The sequence below is a fragment of the Gekko japonicus genome, unplaced genomic scaffold (genome assembly GCF_001447785.1).
Source record: "Gekko japonicus isolate JY-2015 unplaced genomic scaffold, Gekko_japonicus_V1.1 scaffold46, whole genome shotgun sequence".
Classification (NCBI taxonomy): domain Eukaryota; kingdom Metazoa; phylum Chordata; class Lepidosauria; order Squamata; family Gekkonidae; genus Gekko; species Gekko japonicus.
In genome coordinates, this window is record NW_015169173.1 from 193217 (window position 1) to 216958 (window position 23742).

General features: G+C 47.4%; 1 protein-coding gene across 2 annotated transcripts in view; it reads left to right on the top strand.

Moving 5' to 3' along the window:
- Positions 1–23742, top strand: part of GSN (gelsolin) — an 86249-nt gene that overhangs the window by 37927 nt on the left and 24580 nt on the right. The window contains exons 1-6 of one of the 2 annotated variants that reach the window (XM_015415886.1): positions 10369–10550; positions 15002–15203; positions 16614–16768; positions 20066–20227; positions 22806–22955; positions 23406–23495. In XM_015415886.1, coding sequence (XP_015271372.1) covers positions 10491–10550; positions 15002–15203; positions 16614–16768; positions 20066–20227; positions 22806–22955; positions 23406–23495 — 819 coding nt within the window. In that variant the 5' untranslated portion in view covers positions 10369–10490. Of the gene's footprint in view, positions 1–10368; positions 10551–15001; positions 15204–16613; positions 16769–20065; positions 20228–22805; positions 22956–23405; positions 23496–23742 lie in introns of those variants that run through there. The other variant, XM_015415887.1, reaches the window with a different exon arrangement.

Sequence of the window (23742 nt, forward strand, 5' to 3'; positions counted from 1 at the left end):
TGTGTTGCGAAATAATCCTTAATACGAAAAACACCAGTGCACCACGTTAAAAGTCGGATGGTCGTCGCCACTGTTCCCTCTAGGCTGAGTTAGTGTGAGCTAGCTCACTGTTTTTTAGCCTCCAGCTCACACATTTTTCTCTTAGCTCAGGAGGGATGGCTCCAGAGCAAACTAATTTATGCAGCAGCCAAATTACTTGCTCACAACTGTATTGCCAGTAGCTCACAAAGTAGAATTTTTGCTCACAGGACTTCACAGCTTAGAGGGAACATTGGTCGTCGCTTGTGGAGGCATGAACCATGCCTCCTCCGCTCCGGAGTCCTGCTTCAGGGCAATGTCGGACACCCCCCCAAGTGCCGAAATCGGGGTGGGGCCGACACAAGCCCTATGCTGCTAACCCTCCCTCCAAGAGGGTTAGGAGAAGCCCACCCGGTAAGCCGGGGGGGCTCCTAGAACCCACGAAGGGTCTCGGCGAGGCGTGAGACGCGCTCGCCCGGCGCGACGCCGTACCGGAAGTCCCCCAAATTTCCCCCTTTTGTTGAAATAAATTTGATAATACTATTTGCGGTCTTTCGTCCCATATTTACGACAAATTCATGATGGTCATTCCTTGCCCCTGTAGATTGCAACATAACCCCTAGATATTTGAAGGACGAAGCCTGCTCTAGGCTGTGACCCCTTATGCTCCATGTCTCTAACTTGGGCCTCTTTCGAAAGGACATCACTTTGGTCTTCTGGTAGTTAATTTCTAATAAGTTGGAGTCACAATAAGTACCAAGCTGTTTTAGTGCCTTTTTAAGGCCTACTGGTATTCTAGATAAAAGGACCGTATCGTCTGCATACAGTAAGGCTGCAATACAACGATTTGCCAAAGTAGGGGGATGTGTGTCAACCATTTCGAGGCTTTTGATCAGGTCATTTCTGTATAAGGCAAAGAGATGGGGGTCTGAAACACAGCCTTGCTTGACTCCTTTCCTAGTGGGAATAACATTTGTCGAGTGCCCTTGCTTATTACATCTAACCCTAGTAGATGTGTTAGTATAAAGGGCTTGTATCAGGAACAGAAGTCGCCTGTCAACTGTTGTGTTACTCAGTTTTTCCCATAGCCTAGCCCTGTGAATGGAGTCAAATGCTGATTTTAAATCCACAAAGGCTGCATATAGAGCAGCATTGCTGTTTACCACATATTTATCTATTAAATGTGATAATATCATTACACGGCCCATAGTGGATTGCCCCTCCCTAAACCCTGCTTGTTCGTCTACGATGAGCTTTTCTTCTTCTTGCCAGCTTTTAAGTTTCTCGAGGAGGTGACTTGCATATAGCTTCTCTGGCATACTCAGTAGGCTGATTGGCCTATAGTTCGATGGATCGTTTCTCTTCCCCAATTTGTAGAAGGGGACGATCACTGCGTTTCTCTATGTCTCATGGACATCTCCAATCGCGTCAACATATGTAAAAAGTGAGGCCAAAAGAGGCGGCCACCAGTCTGCGTTTTCAATCAGTAATTCTGGTGGGATGAAGTCTGGACCTGGTGCTTTACCCTTCCTGAGCTTTCCAATTAGGGACTTAACCTCTTGAACTGTAACTGGTGACCAAGTTGGCAAGTCATTGTGTTCCAGGAGGTAGAATTGCTGTTGGTTGTCAGTATATTGATTGCAGAAATAGTCTTCCCATTTATCTGTTGTAATAAATGTATCAATTGGAGAGTCCTCATTATATGTGTCACGGCAGGACCAGGGGGCGTGACACAAGCAAGCAAAAGTCCAGGAACAGTCCGAGGTCAAGCCGGGCAAACCAGGTAGCAAGGTTCAAGCAGGTTTAAATCACAGTCCAAAAGCAGGGTCAGACATACCAAAGTTTCAAGTCCATAAATCACAACAATACCAGAGGAGTCAGAGATGAACGCAGGGTCAACAAAGCCGAAGGTCAAAAGCCAAGGATCAAGCCGAGAAGAATTCCACAAGGTCTGGAGCAGAGATGCAAGGATTCAGGTCCTGAACAAACAACGTTGCCAGCACAAATGACTGCTGGCAACAGACTTGCATATATACAGTGCTAGCTAATCAACTCATTAGCTAGCCAGGAGTGAGGACAGGATCCTGTCAGTAATCAGGGCTAAGAGATCTTCTGGCACGCATGCGTGCATTCTGCCTTCGCTCTCTCAGCTGTTGTCTTCTTACATTCCTGAGCCTGGTTACAGGTGGAGGCGAGTCTGATGATGAATTACTGGGCTGCAGCAGAGACTGATCCCTTGCAGGTGTTCCCTGGGAGGCTCTATCCTCCTCACCACTTAGATAGCTTTCAGCTACAGGATCCAGTCTTTGCCTTTCTGCTGCAGTACTGTCCTCAGGAGCCTGTTCAGGGTCCTCAGGAGCCTGTTCAGGGGCATCAGCAAAGGCAGGCATGACATCAGCAGGGGCAGGCATGACAATATGAGTGAATTGAGATCAGTTTCCAGAATTGTACAGCAAGCTTCTCTTTCGATGAGTGTATTATTTTGCTCCATATTCTCTTCCTTTCTGCTTGCTTCTTCGATGCTATTACATTCTTGTAGATCTTTTTAAGTTGTAGCAAGTGGTGTGCAGCGCCCAATGCTTCTGATTGTCATGCCTGCCCCTGATGACAAACCTGACAGCCAGGAGCATGTGGAGTTGGCACCACAAGCCCCTGAGGAACCTCCAGAAGCAGAGACTTACAGTCAGGAACTGGCTCCTGTAGCAGAAGAGTTTCTAAGTCTGGAGGAGGATAGAGCCTCCCAAGAAACACCTGCGCAGGATCAGGCTCTGCTCAATCCCAGCAATTCACCACCCGACTCCCCGCCAGCTGTGACCAGGCTCCGGAGTCAACGGAGACAGGAGCTGAACGAAAGACGCCAGGCTGCACACATGCGTGCAAGACGTTCGCTCAGCCCTGAGTTTTAACAGAAGCTTGACCTTGCTCCCTGCCAGATAACAAGTTAATTAGCCAGCACACTATATCACCAAGCCTGCTGCTGGAAGGAACTTGTGCTGGCAACTTCGTTGACAGGACCAAACGTTCCGTGTATTCCTGCTCCTGACTCCGTGAAACCCTTGTCGGTTTGATCCTCGGCTTTTGACCTTCGGCTCCTTGACACTCGGCATTGTTGACCCTGCTTTAGTCTCTGCGCTTATCTGGCTTCGTTGTGATTTATGGACCTTGACTTCTGGTATGTCTGACACTGGCTTTGGAAACTGATTTGGACTTATTTGAACTGTGCTGCTTGCTTTGCTCGGCTAGACCTCGGACTGACTTTGGAATTTGCTTGTTTGCCTCCCGCCCCCTGGCCCTGCCGTGACACTGATCCTATAGTATTCTTATATACTTGATAAGCCACATTAAGTTCTTTTTTTGCTTTTTGACACTCTTTATCAAACCACTGCTTCGAGATGTTTTTCCAAATCCGTTTTTGAGTTGTGGCATCCTGTGCTAATGTTGGTTTTAGCAACTGTAGCAGATTTTCTAGAAGAGTCAGTGGGTTTTGGTCCTTGATATTATTCATGATCGCTGCTCTCCATCTACAGGCCTCTTCTTTCTCTAGTAATCTCGTGGTTTTCCATGCAAGAGTGTCCAACCATTTAATTCTACATCCCATTTGCTGTACTGCAACTAGGCACGGTCCCGTGGCAACATCACAGTAAATTTGTTGGGATGATAGCCCCACGTGGAGTAGAAGAGGTAGGTGGTCACTTCCAAAATCTGGAAGAATTCTGTAGGCTTACAACCTTTGGGAGCAAATACTTCACAATGAAGTAGTCAAGAGTGCTGCATTTGTCCCCTGATAGAAAGGTGCATTCCCCTGGGTGGTCCCCTGATGTAGAGCCATTCAATATTAGAAGCTCATGTCTCGTTACCATTTTGATCAAACAATGACCAGCAAAATTTACTCTAGTGTCTTTGGAAAGCTAGGTAAAATGAGTGAGATGGCCATGACCTCCTAACTCAGGGGAGGAAATCCCCGTTGTAGCTGTGAAGCCTCTATTGCTTGTTCCTATCCTTGCATTAAAATCCCCACCCAATAGCATCCTATCTGCAGGGTTGTCATTCATAAGATCTTCGATGTAAGAGTCCAGTTCATTCCAGGTTTCCCTTATATCTGATTTCTTCTGTTGTGGGGGGAGATACACATTTATCACTAGTAATCTTTTGTTGTTAATCAGAACTCGAACTGCCATAGTACATTCTTTTAATGAGTCTAGGTGTACACATTTCACTCCGAGGGCTGTAGAAATTAGAATACCCAAGCCCCCTCTTAGTCTGCCTGGACCTTTTCCTGGTATAGCCACATTTGTGAAAGAATGGTAACCATCAACTAGGAGTTCACAAGCAGACCACGTCTCTTAGAGTAGAAGGATGTCATATCCCCTTTTGCAGTGGAGAAGAACCCAGCCCTCTTATGCAGGACCGGACGGCTACATTTCATGAGATGATTTTAAGGGAATTCTCCTTCCCCAATTTGTGCTGGTTTACCAGTCATACTTCCATAGGATCAGCATATTGTGTCGTAACTGTTATTTCCTTCACCATTGGAGGATCTTCAGAGATCTTACAGAAAAAGGGGTCATCCAATGGAACAATCAAGTTGGAATTATTCCCTTTCCTTATGGTTATAGTAGGCTCAAGAGGGCAATGGCCCGATGATTCTGTCACAGAAGGTTTTGCTGTCTCTCTGGGTAGACCCATGGGCATAGGGTTTTCCTTCGGTGTCTTAGATCTTTAAGTGTGGAGATCAACGTATCTAGCCAGCATAATATAGAGTCTTGGTCCTCAATGGGCAGTGTTGTAAAAGAAGAGAGAAGGCTGTCCTCAATCTCTGCTCCCGTTTCTGAGGAGTCCCTACTTCCCATGATTGTCCTTTCTCCTCTGTTGTCTGCTGCAACAGTCTTAGCATCTGGATTATCTATTGGAATCCCTTTTCTCTGCATTTACATAGGTGAGGGTAAATTAGAGGGGACAGGCAGAGCCAGAAGAACCGGAGGATTTAGTGGTTTGGCTGTTACTCTGGTTTCCAAAGTCTTTAGGTTAAATTGTCCACCAAATGTTTCCTGCATTTCCTGCTTTTTAATTTTGTAGCCTATGAAAAGTTCTTGTCTTATGGTATTTCTAAAATGTCTTTGGATTCTAATGCCCAGCTTATTCAGCCTATTGACATGAGTAAGCAGATAGGATGGGATTTTTCTAGAGCGGAAATGCAAAAGAAAACGTCCAAACCTTATAAAATTCCCCAGTGAAACCTTATAAAATTCCCCCATCTCAACTAGGTCAATAGCTTTTGGAGTGAGTCCGGTGATTTCAGCCAGATGACCTATTGCTCTCCTTTTCTTGATCCAATCTCTAAGTCTCCCTGTCCCCTTGGGTATACATTTAGTACAATCAAATTTGGATTGTATATTAAAGAAAAGGGTTCCTTCTTGTTGACCTTTTTAGATCTGATATTAAAATCTGCTTTTTTGGGGGCCCAAGTGAGGTCTCATTGTCCTTTAGGGAGCCCTTCGATTTTTTAACAACAACAGCATCCATCAGTTCCTCTAGCTTAGCTAGCGTCCTCTCCTGTAACATAAATATTTTCCTAAGAGTCATGACCATACAAGAGAAAACCATAGAGTTTTCCCTTGTATGGCTGTGGCCCCGCCCCCAGCGTGCCCGGTGTCATGACATCATTGCCCTGTGATGCGCACGCCGGGGCGGGGTTCCCCCCGGGGTCCGATTCCCCGGCGTCTGGGAACTGGGGCGGGGGATTTTCCGCCCCCGGGGGGATCTGGCAGCCCTAGCCAGGCCCCCAGTAGGAGTCAGTCACCAGAGGTCGCCATGACTTTCAGGTGCACACACACTTACAAGCACACACACAATCACACATGCACATATGAAAAATACCAAAAAATACCAAAAAGAGGAAAAAATAGGAGCCTCCCTACCACCCATGTGCATGTGCAACACCCATCACATTAAGTCCAGTCCAATATAATTTTCAATAAGTATTGCAGTTGTGTTTGCATGCTATGAAATCCATAAGTGATGCCCAATATGGTCTCCGTGGGCACCATGATGCCCCTTGATGTGTCTCTGGGTACCCAGTTGCTTCTTCCCCAAAGCAACGGGCCAGTCCTGGCTTTCTTCCACCTCATTGGAACAGGAGTGCTTCAGAAGTGCTCAATCAATCTATAGTTTATGATGATCCAAGATGAGAAGTCAAGATCATCAATAAAACAAACAACGCACTTTAGTTGTGTGTCGTGGATATTCTGAACACAAATATACAAATTCTAGAATAACATTCGTTAAAACAAGTCTGTATATTCTTCTGATTAAGCATGCCAAGGCACAGAAACTTGCTGCTTTAAAGGTAGTTTCATTACAGCAATCAGCAATGAAGAAGTATAAAACTGGTTAGATCTTTGTGGATACTTGGACATAATTGGAGTAAGATACGTATTCCGAATGTTCTGGTAAAACCGGCAGTATATGAGGACGTGCTGGATTGTTTCTACCATTCCAGCTTGGCATGGGCAGAGATGTTTCACATGTGGGATGCATGCATTTCTCCCCTCAAGGAGGGACAGAAGAGCTCAGGAAACCATCCCCTTTGGACTTCAGGAAGTCACCATTCAGAAACAGCTGCCTCCTTCACAGGAGGATGCTTGGCTTGAGACCTTCAGCGTTTTGTGATTGGCCCCAGCAGCACCCATGGCCGCTGTTTTGTGATGGTGTTCCCTCAATGGTCTCCACATTCCTAGAGGGCCAACAGGCTCAACCATGTTGGGGACCCATGAATTACATTTTTATGAATTGGATAACATCAATAAAGAACATCAGTAATTTTTATGTATTTGATTACATTCTTATCCTGCCTTACTTGCCAGGAGCTCAAAGTAGCTCCATAGTTCTCCCCCTCCCCTGCCTATTTTTCTTTACAATGATCTTATGAGGTAGGATAAGCTGAGAGAACGACCAGCCAAAAGTCACTCAGTAAGTTTAATGGATGAGTGAGGATTTGATCATGGGCCCTCCCTGCTCCCATTCCAGCATTTTATGACACCACACTGGTTGGCTGTATTGGTTTGGTTGGTTGTTTAAAAAAATGCAACATGTTTGTGAGTGTATAGGCTGAGCCATTATGGAGGGTCATCTAGATAACTGGGCTACATAAAATATGCCAGCATCTTATGAACTCAGAATGTTCTGCTAAAAACTGGAGCAAAGATGAATGTTCAAAACAAACAACAGAAGACGTTGGTTTATTATTAAATCCAGATGTTGGTTTAACCATCTCAGCAACTGGCATGTGGCTATTGAGAACTAAACATCCTTGGAATGATTACCTACATATTGAATACTTGCAGGAAACTGGGTCTTTATGATCCAAGCAGCTTCCACCATCTATAGTGTAGCAACATGTGCGTTTTGGTATGTCTTTTGTAAGCTTGAAAAAGTTGAAGGATTTGGGGTCCCTTTCCAGAGAGATCTATTCACTGTGCCTGCAACTAACAGGAAAGGAAGAGGGGAGTGTATTGTGCCTCTCAATAGTTTCCTCACGGCACCGACTCTCTTTGTCATTAAATACGACTTTGTCTTCCCCCTCTGTGATTAGAATGTTTGTGAACATTCTATTCACATCAAAGTAGGTAATCCAATAGCTAAACATCCTTGGAATGATTACCTACATATTGAATACTTGCAGGAAACTGGGTCTTTATGATCCAAGCAGCTTCCACCATCTATAGTGTAGCAACATGTGCGTTTTGGTATGTCTTTTGTAAGCTTGAGAAAGTTGAAGAAGGATTTGGGATCCCTTTCCAGAGAGATCTATTCACTGTGCCTGCAACTAACAGGAAAGGAAGAGGGGAGTGTATTGTGCCTCCCAATAGTTTCCTCACGGCACCGACTCTCTTTGTCATTAAATACGACTTTGTCTTCCCCCTTTGTGATTAGAATGTTTGTGAACATACTATTCACACCAAAGTAGGTAATCCAATAGCAAATTAGGGGAAGGAGTTAACTTGCAAGCCAAAGACAATGACCAGTTTTTACCCTGATATATATTTCCATAAATATGTAGATACACATATGCAATTCTGCATACATTTAGATGTTTATATAAATGTATTCCCAGTAGTCATGTATGGCTGCGAGAGTTGGACTATAAGGAAGGCCGAGCGCCGAAGAACAGATTCTTTTGAACTATGGTGCTGGAGAAGACTCTTGAGAGTCCCTTGGACTGCAAGAAGATCAAATCAGTCAATCCTCAAAGAAATCAACCCTGACTGTTCCCTGGAAGGCCAGATAATGAAACTGAAGCTCAAATACTTTGGCCACCAAATGAGAAGGGAGCACTCACTGGAGAAGACCCTGATGCTGGGAAAGATTGAAGGTCAAAGAAGACGGGGACAGCAAAGGATGAGATGGTTAGACAGTGTCATCAATGCAACGAACATGACATTGAGCCAACTTCAGAGGACAGCGGAAGACAGGAAGGCCTGGCGGGAGCTGGTCCATGGGGTTGCGAAGAGTCGGACTCGACTGTGCGACTGAACAACAACAACAACAATAAATGTATACATCTCCTTATGGAAATGGAAGGAGAGACTGGGGCAACGTAGACCACAGTAGTCCCCACCAAGCATGGGAACCTTGTTAAATCTCTGGTGCTGCATATGGCTGCCATGCCACACTTTTATTCCTTGGGTAGCAATTATTGTGGGATGATTCCTCTGTCGGTTTTCAAGTCGTGACCCTCCCATGAACTCTTTGTCCCCATGGGAGATGGGAAGCGTAGAAGGAACACAAGCAAGAAGATCAAGGCACAAACTGAGAACAGAAGGAAAATCGGAGAACATCCAAGGCTATTTTGTTAACTTATTACGAAAGGCCTTGAAAATGTCGTTGGCCAGTTCTTGGCCAAAAGGGGAGTGATTTGAAGTATGTCCCAACACTTTTGCCAGCTCAGAGGGGAGCAATTGAGCAAGATAAACACAGTGTTCTAGAAATGGCTTCCCCATGAGGAGGGAAGAAAGGTCACAGTTACTTGAACCCCAACGGCTTCTCCTTAAGAAGAAAACCTTTGTAGTCGGAGATCAGCCAACTGTTCAGCACTGTGGATGCAGACACAGCGATTGGGTTGTGTGCAGTGTTCCCTCTAAGCTGAGTTAGTGTGAGCTAGCTCACAGTTTTTTAGCCTCTGGCTCACACGTTTTTGTCTTAGCTCAGGAAGGATGGCTCCAGAGCAAACTAATTTATGCAGTAGCCAAATGGCTCGCTCACAACTTTAATGCCAGAAGCTCACAAAGTAGAATTTTTGCTCAGAAGACTCCACAGCTTAGAGGGTGCATTGGTTGTGTGGCCACCGCAGTACTCTTCCATTAGTCAGAGGGTATTATGCATGTCCGAAAGAAAGGAACTCTGGCCCAAGGAAAATAATTTCCCACAGCCTCCGCATTTACCAGTTAAATTCTCCTCTTCTTAACTGTTAAGTTCCCTTCTTAACTTTTTTTTGGCATTTTTTGCAATGGTGGATCCAGGACAAAGAAGTCGGAAGTAGAGAATGATGTACACGCCGGGAGCTTTTGGGGAGGTCTTTAAGAAGCCCACTCATTTTCTGCCTGTCCCTTTGCTCAGACGTGCAAACTGTAGCCCTGTTCAGTTTGCCAGGCCTTCATTATCTCCAGGTTCTTGCAAAATCCACTGTATGTTTTTTGAATTCATGCTTGTTCACGACGGGAGGTTAATTCCCATGCAGTGGCAGGCCTGAGTGTGGGAAACCCAGATCTCTGTAGAGCGGCAGAGGGGCTGGCTGGTGAGGAGGTGATTTGCACCCTTAACACGTCTGTCGCTTCCCTCTCCAGGCAGGTTCTGGACACACCTTTGCTACTCTGGGGGAAGGAAAGGAGCTGGAAGCGGAGATTGCCAGGGGGGCTACCAAAGGGGAAGGATCCTGCTTCCTCTTCAGTCCACTGCTTTTCTTTTGCAGTTCACTGGTTTGCCTCCCTACCTTGGGCCTGCCTGGCACAGACCTGGGTTCCCAAACTTTGGTCTGCTGCCAAAGGTGTATTCTGATGTAAACACAGTTTACTTGCCAGACAATGGCCAGCAGTCTTCTCTTCTTCTGTTTGCTGTGACAACTGCCTCAGTGTAACAGCCTATTAGTTGACTCCCTGCTGTTCCTCTGGGCCACATGAACAGCCTTTGGCCTGCCTGAAGCCTCCTCCAAGAACAAAGGCTGTACACAGGCGTTCCCCCCACTGTTGCATAATGCATTTCAGCATGAGTTGGGCGGGCCTGGGATTGAATCCCTGCCGAGAATTGCGCATCTTTGTGGGACAGGAGATAAAAGGCGAGCACGGGGTCTGTCCGGTCCCTCTTTCCTCTGGCAGCTCCTGTTGAGGCAGACTGGAGCAGAAAGCTGGGCAAGTTTCAGCGCATAGAAAACGTTGTGGGTTTTTAGTAACGAAAATTGTGTGCAGTTAAGTGTTGACATGATGCCTGTCTGGGGACTCGCCTCCCTTGTAGTAGCTGTTGCTGTGCTCTGTGCCGTGGTAAGTGAAGTCGTCCTCATTCTTTAGAGACAGCTTTTGACATCTGGCATAGTGTGGCAGCTAAGAGAGTAAGGTGTGCGCTGGATCCCCAGCTCAAGTGTCTTGTCTCCCATTATCTTCCTAGGTGGCCTTTGGGGCAAGCCTCTTAGCCTCAACCCCACGGTCTGTAATAGGAGAATATTAAGACTGTTCTAACAGACAGGCCTGCTGTAAGGATTGTTTCCATAATGTACATGGAGTGCTTTAGACACTTGCGTAGCTCTAAGTCACTGCTAAAAAGGTTGTATTGTTTTTTGCAAGGGCTGCTCTTTTATCTCCAAAGTAGATCTGATTGTCTTTATTTTTGAGAAGTCGTGCAAGGCTTCAGTGAAAGTCGGGGGGTGAGATAGATGGCCCAAGCCCAGGTTTAACTCCCTGCTCTGCTACAAAACTCACTGGGTGACCTTGGGCCAGTTGTTCTCTCTCAGCTTAATCTCTACCTCACAGGGCTGTTGTGAAGGTAAAATGAAGGAGGGGAGAGAGTCATTTGCCTTACCCAAACCTCCTTTGAGGAACAGTGATATAAAATTATGGTTCCCAACTCTGGGTTGGGAGATACCTGGAGATTTTTGAGGTGGAGCCTGGGGAGAGACCTTAGCAGGATCTAATGCCATAGAGCTCACTCTCCAAAGCAGGTGAGAGCCAGTTTGGTGTAGTGGCTAAGAGCGCAGCGTCTAATCTGGGAGAACTGGGTTTGATTCCTCACTCCTCCAGATGCAGCTGCTGGTGTCACCTTGGGTCAGTCATAAGTTCTTTCAGAGCTGTTCTCTCAAGGACAGTTCTCAAGAGAGCTCTCTCAGCCCCACCTGCCTCACAGGATGTCTGTTGTGGGAAGGGGAAGGAGATTGCAAGCTGCTCTAAGACCCCCTTGGGTAGTGAAGGGTGGGGTATAAATTCAATCTCCTCCTCCTCCTGTCGGGTGTGTTTGCAAAATGTCAATTCTGTTCACTGTGGGGTTCCATATTTGTGTTACAAAGGTGGAGTTAAAGCTGGAGGAAGCCACAGAATCACCTGTTGATGAAAGAAAAGAAAAGTAACAAACCATTGAAACTAAAAGGCTCATTCACTGAGTATCTTTGGGTGGTACTGGAAGTGATGGTGGGAGAACAGTGACTGGATCTTCCCAGTGTTTTTAAAAAACAAATCACACTCATAATGGGGCCTCCTTTTGATTCAGTGCCATGCAAGGGGGAGGGAGACTTTTGCTTGTCTTTTTTTGTTTGTTCTAATAACAGCGTCAGAGGGTTGGGATGGGTTTTGGTGGGTGAAACTGTGCAGGGCTGGAAGGATAAAAGCATTCTCTTCCAGGAATTTACTTCTTAAAAAACCCTTTAACTAGTTGGACCTGCAGGACCCTCACAAGGGGACTGGTATAAATGAATGTAGCCTAGCCGTGCGGGAAGAAAAAATAGGTCGTCTTGAAGGCTGTATTGGCAGCCAGTAAGGTACTTACATAAATGCGGTCAAGTTGCAACCGACTTACGGTGACCCAGCAAAGGGCTTTCAAGGCAAGTGAGAAGTAGAGGTGGTTTGCCATTGCCTTCCTCTGCAGAGTCTTCCTTGGGGGTCTCCCATCCAAGTACCAACCTTGCTTAGCTTCCAATATCTGACGAGATTGGGCTAGACCATGTCACCTTCTCTCCCAGACAGTAAAGTAGAACTATTACAAATAAGCAAGTGGTTCCGTGTTCCAACATCATCACCCTAAGCATATCCCCCCCCCCCGCTCCCATCTCACCACTTTATTGGCTCACAGACTGAGAGGGGCATTTGGCACCAAGCTCTCACCAGAGTGAGCCAGTGAAGGGTGGTGATTAAACGTAGAGTGGGGTGGGCACAGGTTCATGTCTCCTCACTCAGTCATGAATTATGCTAGGTGACCTTGGGCCTGTCTCTCTTAGCCTGCCCATGGAGGGGAAAAAAAAAAGGGGGGGGGGGGGGCTGCTCTGAGTCTTTAGGAGGAAGTGTGAAATAAAAGTTGGGACAGGTTATTCATTTTTAGTTTTTTAGCCATTTATACGCCACTTTTCCTCCCCAATGGGCACCCAAACCAGCTGACGTCATTCCCCCTCCTTTATTTTATCCTCACTACAACAGCCCTGCGAGGTAGGTTAGACTGAGAGTGATTGGTCCAAGGTCACCAAGTATGGTTTTGTGACACAGTGAAAATTTGAACCTGGCTCTCCCAGATCTTGGTCTAAGATAGTTATTTATTTATTTATTTGCAGCTGCTGGATGACCTTGGGCAAGCCATAGTTCTGTCAGAGCTGTTCTTGAAAGAGCAGCTCTCTCTCAGAGCTCTCTCTCACAAAACAAACAGCTTCATAGATAAAAATACATTAAAACTTTAGTTCAAACAATTTAAAATTTCCAGCTAGTTAAATTTAACTCTATCTCTGGCTCATGGTGGCTCGGCCATTCCAATTCAGTTCCATTCAGATAGAATGTTGTTCTAACTATTACATCATGCTGACTCTCCATTTATTTATGTTGCTGGGTACCAGAGGTCATTTCGGGGGGGAACGCGGGGGAACGCAGTCCCCCGGGTGAGGTACGGGAGGGCGGGGCACATGACGAAGCCCCAGCCCCTGCTTCCGGCCGCCCCGCTTCCGGCCCTCATTCAGCCAGGAGGAGGCAGGAGAAGGGGGGAGGGTAAGTTGCTTCCTCCCCGCCTCTCCCCACCCCTGCCTGCCTGGGGCCAGGGAGGGCCTTCGCGGGGCTTCCTTGCACTCCCGCTGGCCTTGCAGGTCCACCGCCGGGCCCCTCATGGGGCTCGGCAGTGGAGCTGCAAGGCCGGCGGTGGCGGCCGGGACCGTTGGGGGCGGGGTGTGTGGCCTTATGACACATTTCCGGTGATGTCAGGGGGTGTGGCCTTATGACACTCTTCCGGTGATGTCAGGGGTGTGGCATATGCTAATGAGTTCCCCTAGCTCTTTTTCTACGAAATGACCCCTGCTGGGTACGATCCCCGTTGTGTCATTTTCTTTTATACTTGCATATAAACAAAACAGTGCCCTTCAGACCAGGGAGAGTCCCCGGTTACAAAAGATTTTGAAGCGTTTGGCTCTTGTGTCTGTTTCATCATTTACGATCTAGCCGCTTCGATAGTGAATTGCGATCTAGGAGCTGATAGCGGTTTGTCTACTGATAACCGTGGAGGAGTCAGGGAACAAGCTTATTTAAGGAGCTGGAGGGAGTTAGCAGAAGCTGGCAACCGTGAATAGGGCTTGCGATATAAATAATTGGTGGAATTAAACTGGGCAGCGATAGCACCAAATCACAGCTAGACCTGCCAGGCAAGCCCTCTGCCTCCCTGCCAGCAGGGAAACTTCAGTCAGTCTAGCAGAGTTTACCAACAGAGCTGCGTCAGTCCTTCTTGTGGAGAATACTAGCTTGCATGTGTTTTTATATAAGCAGATTGTGAAAACTACATATGGAAAAACATGGTTGTGAATCACTCTTCAAGCCATGCTGATTTTTTTATACAATGTAGGCTCGGTGTGGTTTGAGGATTAATAATGAATGCTGCCAGGCACTTGAGGTTTTGTTTGTTTGTCCAAAGGCATTTTACAATGTGCTTGGGGCCAAATCCTGCATGAAGGCTAAAATTGTCATGCCCAGTCTGAGCTGGAGGAGATCTGGTGGGGTGGGGGACAGTTTTAGGACCTGAGGTTTTGGAAACTGGAATGATGTTGCTTTGAATCAGATGCTGTCTGTGTGCTTCGTTCTGCACCCTTCTAATAACTGCTCAGCCTGTACATTTGTAAATATTTTATTGCAGTCACCGGATGGCTGCCTTCATATGCAATCAAAGTATATTTTTTTCCAGTCTGAGAATGGAACTCCTTTACATTCTTGCACAAAGTTTCCTCCCCCAACGTGCATCTCAAATAACAAAAGGATTCCAGATTCTCCACACATTGCAGTTAAAGCATTTGGGGCTCTTTTAGTTTAGAAAAGAAGACAATTTGAAAAAGAAAATGCTTCCTTGCCACTGCCACGGAACATAGGGAGGGCCTGTCCTCAAACTTACATAAATTCACAGAGAACTGATCCATCGGTGTCTATTAGCCAGCATGGCTAAATGGGATCTCCAGCGCTCAAAGGCAGTATACTTCTAAATACCAGTTGCTGGTGGAGACAGCAGGGAGAGGCTTGTAGGCCTTCTAGCTGACTGCTATGGAAAGCTGGATGCTGAACTGTATGGTCTGATCCAGCAACAAGCTTCTCATGTCTAGGACATCTGGGCAGATTTCTGCTCTTGTCATCTCTCGTGGATGAAAACTGGTCTCTGGAAAAATCCAGCAGTCTGGCACTGGAGGCTGCGTAGAAGAGCAACAGAGTACAAAGGCTTCCTTGTAACTGAGCAAACTGAACTGAGTTGTTGTTTTTCACTCCTTGTCGCCTCTCAGCCTGCTAGCATGGTGGAGCACGCCGAATTCCTGAAGGCTGGAAGGGAGCCTGGCCTCCAGATCTGGCGGATCGAGAGGTTTGACCTGGTGCCGGTGCCGAGAAACATGTACGGGGAGTTCTTTACCGGAGATGCCTACGTGGTCCTAAACACCATCCGGCAACGCAGTGGGAATCTGCAGTACGATCTTCACTTCTGGCTGGGTAAGAAAAACTCTTTCTGGAGGGCAGAACAGATACAGAGCTGCCTGTCTCTTCACTGCAGTTAAAAACGTCGGGAGCAGGCAGCAAGATCCCAAGACTCCTTTTCATAACCCACTTCCCTATCGAGAAGGAATTCTCCAACACCTTAGTCCCCTGCTTTCATTATTCATAAAAGTAAAATCACAGGTCACAGTTTTCTGTGAGTTGTTTGTTTACAAGAAGAAGAAGAAGAGAAGAGATTGGATTTATATCCCGCCCTTCACTACCCAAAGGTGTCTCAGAGCGGCTTACAAACTCCTTTCCCTTCCCCTCCCCACAACAGACACCCTGTGAGGTGGGTGGGGCTGAGAGAGCTCTGACAGAAACTGCTCTTTTTCAAGGACAGCTGTGCCAGAGCTTGTGACTGACCCAAGGTCACATCAGCAGGTGCAAGTGGAGGAGTGGGGAATCAAACCCGGTTCTCCCAGATTAGAGTCCGCACACTTAACCACTACGCAACATTTCTATCCCACCTTTCTACCCAATTTAGAGTTCCCAAGGACCCTGAAAGAAAAGTAGAGTTGCCGGGTTTGGGTTGGGAAATACCCAGAGATTTTGGGAGTGGAACCTGGGCAGCTTGAAACACTCTAATGAGACATTGTGAATCAGGAGGTAAATGCGTTCTGTTATGAATGTATCCTGTAATTAGTGGAGACTTACCACTCAAAGGAAAGAATTATCAGCTCTTGAAAAAGAAGTGACTCAAAACGGATGCTATCGAACGTCCGTAGAGATTTAGTTTTGCTGATGCTTCGAAAGCTTGAAGATCAGCAGACGTCCCCCTGCAGTGACTTTATTAATTTAAGGAGGACTCTTTGAACAAGTTTGGAATACTATGGAAACAATAGCATTGTTTCATGCCCTCTTCTGAATTTCAGTGTGATGAAACAGGGGACTTTATGTTTCTGTGTTTTTGAGAGGGACTTACTTCTGTGATTGATTATTATTAGGATGATAGATAGACATTTATATTGTCATTATTGTAATTTAGACATTAAAATATTTTAGCACTTTATTCATTAAATACTTATACCTCTGTCTATCTTATCTTATCTTATCTCATTTGGTAATTAATTGGCTTTATTGTTAGTTCTGATACGGTAATTGTTCTATTCTGTTACATTATTATTTGCCGCGATCCCAGTTCGTTCATTGCTATCGCCACCAGGAGGTTGGCAACCGTACAGAAAAGATGCATATAACTGCTTGAAGAGTGCAGCCAAAAGAAATGGGTGCATTAACCCCATAAATATCCATGTGCTGAGAAATTCTGGCTATGCCATTGTCGTGGGCCTCGCTGAGCCTACGTCTGACTGGCAGTGACCCGGTGCCTCGCTGACCTCTTGTGTTTCCTTCCTTTTTGATTCCCAGGGGATCAGTGCAGCCAGGATGAGAGTGGAGCTGCGGCCATCTTCACTGTCCAGTTGGACGATTACCTGGGTGGCAAGGCAGTGCAGCATCGCGAGGTGCAAGGACATGAGTCTTCCACTTTTCTGGGGTACTTTAAACCAGCCATCAGGTACAAAGTGAGTACCAGTTGGGGCAGGGTATCTGTATTTCATTAGTACTGAGTTACTGGCTGGCCTGCCTTCCAGTAGAGGCCAAGGAATGGTTGCTTCATTTGCTCATGCTGGGCCATAAATTCCCTTCCAGATATTTCCAATAAGCTGTGGTGGTGAGGGTAGAGAAAAGCCGTTTCCAGTGGGAGAGTGCCAGGGTGATTTGCCAGTTGTCCAAGGAGGCATTGAGTCCCATTGGGGCTTGTATTTCTGGCAGAGGAGGAGGCACCTGGTCCAGATCCTACACAAACAATGTGGGAATCAGAATCTGGATGGCGAAGGTGCTGATCGGGCCCATTCTTGTATGTGGAGTTTCTGTATGCATTCCTGCTGCCTTTCTCTCCTGCTTCTTTGACCAGAGCCATCTTCTGGATCTGGCATAGCCAAATCGATTGCATGTGTTTTAGTAGCGTGCTATTATAAAACGAACAACAACAGAAGACAACATGCACCAACACTGTAACACCAACCAAATATTTGCATTGTACTTCAGGTGAATGAGATACATCCTGAAATCTTGCTCAGTGGGGGGCATTCTAAAGCCAGGTCTTTACAGTCAGGAACTCCAGGACTGACATAACAAGAAACAGGAAACAGGAAATAATCTGATTGAGGGGAGGGGCTGTGACTCAGTGGGCAGAGCATCTGCTTTGCATGCTGGAAGTCTCAGGTTCAGTTCCTGGCATCTCCAGCCCAACAGGTAATTGTCAGAACCCACAGCCAACAATGTAGTACACGCTTATCAGGAAAGGTAATACTTTATTGAAGAGCTATAGATGCATTAACATAGGCACTGTTAAGAATGGCTGCCTATGGGCATAATAGGATATAGAGTATTCCTGTGCACACACACACACACCCCGCTGCCTTGGCCAATTAGCCACTCTCCTGCGCGCGGGAGAAAGAGCTCCGGCCGTTTAGTGCCGAAGCTGGGAACCAAACTCTCTCCCATGGTCCCCGAGAAACCCAGACATCAACATCACCACCTACAGAACTTATAGATAAGCGTTGCAGCAGCAAAGAAGCACAGAAGGAATGCACTAGCAATTAGAATACAACCAACCTCCCCACCCCCATGGCAGCATAGCTGACAGTAATATGAAAGAGCTCTGTCTGAAACCACGGAGAGCTGCAGTCACTCAGAGTAGACAAGACCGATCTCGTTTTGATTATGTATCTTGTCTGACTGTGTATAAGGCAGTTTCATGTGCTCATGTGTCATCTAGTCCAGTCCTTGGGCACGCTGTACTAGTTCCAGTCTTACCAAACTAATGATGAGAATGTCATTGGTAGTGATGAGAATGTCATTAATATCCTCTATACATTTAAGGGCTACAATGGAGTGTGTGTGTGTGTTGTGATTTGCCAGTTGCCCACAAACCACTCCGTGTGGATGCACCCTAAATTCTTTCAGTGGTTTAGCAGAGCAGACGTTTCACAATGTCATTGGATTCTTTGCTTCCTCATTGCCCCCTTTATCGGGAATGTTAATTTCAGTCCTGTTGCGCAGATACCAACCTGTTCACCAGTCTGCTGTTGCACTTGTTTTTGATCCTTTGTTCTGTTCCCCATTTCATCTTGCAAAGCTTTTGGCTAAGGCAATCCCACAAAGAGGTTACTTCGCACAGGGGACAACAGCCCACTAATTTTAGCATTTCCCACTGAGGCACAGAGCTGCTCGGACACAGGGACTGTCTTTCTGCTTGTGCTTCTCTTTGTTACGGAGGAAGGCGTTTACTCTGTGGAGCCTCTTCTTCTTGTGCTAAGCACTTTTTGGCACCTTGGAAGACAATGGTCTTGAGGCAGTGAAGGCGCCTAGCTTGAGAGGCCCATTGCCTCCTCAATGGACAAAGAGGGGTGTGGGCAGAAAGAAGATACAGGATTCGAACCTCAGTTCACACTTCAATTACAAGAATCCAAGGGGAGTTTGCCAGGTCCCTTACCTTTTCTGGTGGAGGGCTTGGGGGGGGGGCATTCCAGGAGGTAGAAGTGAGGCCATGCTGCGTCCCCGATGCAGTGATGTCACCTGGAAGTAACGTCATCACACCAGAAACGTTGTGCGGGGACACTCTGGTATTTGGGCAAAACTCTATGGTTTTTCGCCCTCAAAACCATAGAGTTTGCTCAAATACCAGAGCGTCCCCTCTGCAACATATCCAGCATGATGACTGTCCCGCTGCGGGCTCCTCCACGGCCTTACAGGCCGCTGCGGCGGGACTGGCGCTACCAGCGCCAAGGTCTATGCAAGTCCCAGGGAGGAAGGGTGGGCTTGGAAACCCCCAAAACACCGAACCCCTCCCTCAGCGCACGCAACGAGGTTGGAAGAGTTGGGGTGAGACGGGCACAAGACGTGAAGGGGGGAGGGCCAGGTTGAAGGAGCGTTGACAGGTGGCGAGCCCCAGCCTTACCCCAAAGAAGTGTTGCCACCGCCGACGTGGGGCCCAAACCAGAAGTGGGCACACCCTCCCATAACACAGCACTGGTTATACGGGAAGGGAGGGCCTAAGAGCAGAAGTCACCCAGGATAGGACAGCACGGTGATGGGCAGGTGATAGAGCCTGTAGGATACTTAATCACGGGAAGGGGTGTCAGAAAGGGGGGATGAAGAGGTATATAGAGGAGGAAACTAAAGAGTGCCGGGGAGGATTTGGAAGACTGATCTAAAGCGCATAGAGAGAGAGAAAGAGAGGTCTGTCCAAAGAAGTGAGCTGGGTGTGTGACGGAACTGCCAGCGCTTCTACGTCTGAGGCATTCATTTCCTCCCTCCCCCTTTTCAACACGGCTTCGGGGTTTGCCTCACCCGGGGCCGACACAGAGTGTGACAATGACATCACTTCCAAGTGACATCATCGCATGGGGGGGCCTTCCGATTTTACCGGAAGTGGCCCAAAAACATCATTTGGGGGCGGGATTTCCTTCCCGGACCGGGGGCTGGGATCCCTATCCAAGTGTGCCCCACAAATTCACAGGACGATACTCACAGATTGCACGAAGAAGGTGTGCTTGCACAGTTCATGGTTAAAATTATGCCTCAAAAGAATGAGGACAGCGGAGAGACACCCGGAGAGACCTAATCTCTACTGTTCCAGTGACCATTTATCCCACAGAAGAAGCAGCCATCCAAGGGACAATCTGCAAACCCCTCAGTTACTCGGCTATCAAAGACCCTTTCCCATTGAGGACTGGGCATCTGATACTCAGGTACGACAAACCCAGCTCCTCATCTTGGTAGAGGACCAATGTATTTTCTTTTTGGCTTTCAAGGCTGGTGGCGTGGCTTCCGGCTTCCGGCACGTTGTTCCCAATGAAGTGACCATCCAGAGGCTTCTCCAGATCAAAGGCAGGCGAGCGGTACGAGCAACGGAGGTCCCCGTCGGCTGGGACAGCTTCAACACTGGAGATTGCTTCATCTTGGACCTGGGCAGTGTACGTTTCTTGCAGCTTCCATACATAGAAGCATTTTGCAGCTTGAATCCAGGGTTGGCTGAAGAGGCACGGAGCGTCTGTGGGTCCCTCCAACACATTTTCCTCCCCAGCTGGGGCTCTTTTCACCTCCTGACCGCATCCTCTTTCCCCTCCAATCATGGCTCATGTCTCCCCTCCCCACCCACCCCCACATCCCCTCTCCCTGGCTTTATTTTTCCTCCAGTTGTGGCCACACCCCTTCCCCTCCTTTGCAGCAGAGAGGGAGGGAGAAGAGTGTGACTCTCTTGCATACTTTAAGCCCATCAGTGCTGACCAGTGCTCCCTCTAAGCTGAGTTAGTGTGAGCTAGCTCACAGGTTTTTAGCCTCCAGCTCACAGATTTTTATCTTAGCTCAGGAAGCATGGCTCCAGAGCAATCTAATTTATGCAGTAGCCAAATCATTCGCTCACAATTTTAATGCCAGTAGCTCACGAATTAGAATTTTTGCTCACAAGACTCCATAGCTTAGAGGGAACATTGGTGCTGACAGGTCTAAAAGGAACGAGAGAGAGACCAATTCCCCACAAGCAGCTGTGCCGCCCTCGCTCTTCTGTTTCCCCCGCTTGCATTGGTCAGTTTCACACTATTCACTGCGGCCGCATTTTGACCTGCAGCTCCCCCCAACCCCCCCCCCGATTTCCCCTGCATCATCTCCATCTCAAAAAACAAGGATCAAGAAGACACAGGGGAAATCGGGGGATGAGCTATGGTTCAAAATGCGGCCACACAGCGAAGGGTGTGAAATTGACCAATGCAAGTGGGGGAAACAGAAGAGCGAGGGTGACACAGCTGCTTGTGGGGAATCGGTCAGAGTCGCTGGAGTGTTATGGGGGGCCTCTAGGCTGAGTGTGAGGAGCACCTAGAGGGGGCCGTGGAGCGCAGTCCTCTCGTGTGCTGCTTCCTTCACTGCTTCCTCCAGGCACTCCTCGTATTTGGCCTAGAGGTCTCTGTGCCAGACTTTGGGTCTCAGTGGGTGCCCCACTATGCAGACCCCCAACACTGGCTGTGCTTGAATTGGGGAGGGATGAGGGATGAGCACACCATTATTACCAGGTACGGCCTTCAAACAGGCTGCTTGTGGCAATGTGATAACTAATTAGAAAAATACAGTCCTGCAGAGGTTAAGACGCTGGATTGCAGACTGGAAGGTCGGCAGCTTGGCAGTTTGAGACCCTAGTGCCATGTGACGGAGTGAGCTCCCGTCCCTGGCCCCAGCTCCTGCCAACCTAGCAGTTCAAAAGCAAGAAATTGCAAGTAGATAAATAGGTACCGCTTTGGTGGGAAAGTAACAGCGTTCCGTGTGCCTTGGCACTTAGTTCTGCCGGCCACATGACCACGGAGAAGTCTTCAGACAGCGCTGGCTCTTCGGCTTGGAAACGGAGATGAGCGCCGCCACCCAGAGTCGGGTTCGACTAGCTTTCGAGCAAGGGAAACCTTTACTTTTAACTTTATCAGACATGTGGCGTGGCCTGCATTTGATGCTTTCCACAAAGGAAACAAAAGTTAGTTGCAGCTTGATGCAAGCTAAGGGTTGCCTAGAACTAGAAAATTCCCGGAGATTTGGGAGCGGAATCTGGGAGGGGCAGGGTTTGGGGAGGGGAGTGAGCCCGGGAGGCATGTGATGCCGTAGAATCCACCTTCCCAGGCAGCCATTTTCTCCACAAGGTCTGATCTCTGTCATCTGGAGATCAGTTGTAATTCCAGGAGATCTCTGCCCATCACTTGGAGGTTGGCCACCCTATGGAACCTCCTCCTGCAAAGCAAGCATTCTTTTCTAGTTCATCCTATGAAATAGTTCTAGCCTGAAGCAAGTATCTAAGAAGCATCTGAAGCTCAAGGCATAGGATAGCTTTGAAAGCATGCAGCTGGTCTGGCCAAAATTTTTAACCCTTTTTTGATTGATAGATACATCCATCCATCGATCGATTAGATAGATAGATAGATAGATAGATAGATAGATAGATAGATAGATAGATAGATAGATAGATAGATAGATAGATAGAGATTTTTATAGTTGAGATTTGTTTGGTTTTGGGGCAGGGGGAGCTGCTTTGAACTATGGAATGACAACATATAAATGCTTTGAATAAATAAATTGTGCAGATTGCTCTGACCTGGATAGCCCAGTCTCATCAGATCTCGGAAGCCAAGCAGGGCCTATCCTCGCAAGCATTTGGATGGGAGACCTCCAGAGAATACCAGGGCCGGGAGGCCAGAGGCAGGCTATCAAGCCACTTCTCTGAACGTCCTCCATGCCCCAGTCAGAGTTGCCAGATGTCACCATGACTTCCAAGCACAAACCCACGCACAAAATGCAATTTAAAAAAAATTGTGCAGATTTTTCTTTTCTTTTCTTTTTATGGCCAGGGAATTTTTCAATACGAATCATTCGACTCCGTCCTCCCATTCCTTTGAACCTTCTTTCTTGGGTGTGATGTGTTTCTTGTCAACGACAAGCTCTTTTGTTGTAAATCAGCCAGCCTTTCCATCTCTTGTGGCGACAGCATTAAACTCTTGGACCTCGCTCTGTGTCCTACAGAATATCCATCAATGGTGCGGCTCTCAGAGCAACCGGTTTGAAAGGCTGAAGGCCACACAGGTCGCCAAGGGGATCCGGGACAATGAGCGAAGCGGCCGTGCCAGGGTCTACGTCATAGATGAAGGTGCAGAGAGGGAAGAGATGCTTCAGGTCATTATTTATTTCCTTATGAGTTTCATTTTCATCTTATCTTAATTTTGTACTGTAGCTCAACATGGAAGCTGGTGTAAAATACCGGATGCCGTTTTAATGGAGCCTGGGGAGCTCCCGTTCAAAGTCCGCTCAGCCACCAATCTGGCTGGATGACCTCGGGCAAGTCCTTGTCTGCCTCCGTCTCTCTTGGCTACCTGAAGGGTTTCTTGTCAGGATGAGAGAACCGACTGCTTTGAGCTCCTCGTAGGGATGGTGTAAGTGGGTGGATGAAAGTAACCTTGAGGCCAAACCATGCATTACGTGGAAGAACTGCGACTGGATCACACAAGTTTTGGTTGGTTTGTTCATTCACTGAAATGCTTCCAGGGAGGACTAATTTGTAGGCAATTGTTTTAATCACCTCTCTCCAATTAAATAGAATCCTCCAAAGTGTTCTTGGTCTTTCAGGTCTTGGGACCCAAGCCCAGCCTTGGCGAGAGCACCTCTGATGATCAACAGGCTGATGCATCCAATCGGAGGTTGGCCAAGCTGTACAAGGTAAAAGCCAAAGCAGATGGCAAAGAGATGCCAAAGGAGGGGCAGCCAATGAGTTATCTCTGAAGAGTATGAAGGGCAGCCAGGGAGGCTCACTTCCTAGTCCCTGAGCAGAATGCATGCTGGGAAACTTGTCCACACTGTCCCTCATTAGTTTACCCCTTTTCCGAGTTGCCTTTGGCAGTTTTTAGAAGGGCAACAGCAACCCGTCGAATCTGATTGTTGATAAAATGAACATAATGCCATTTGT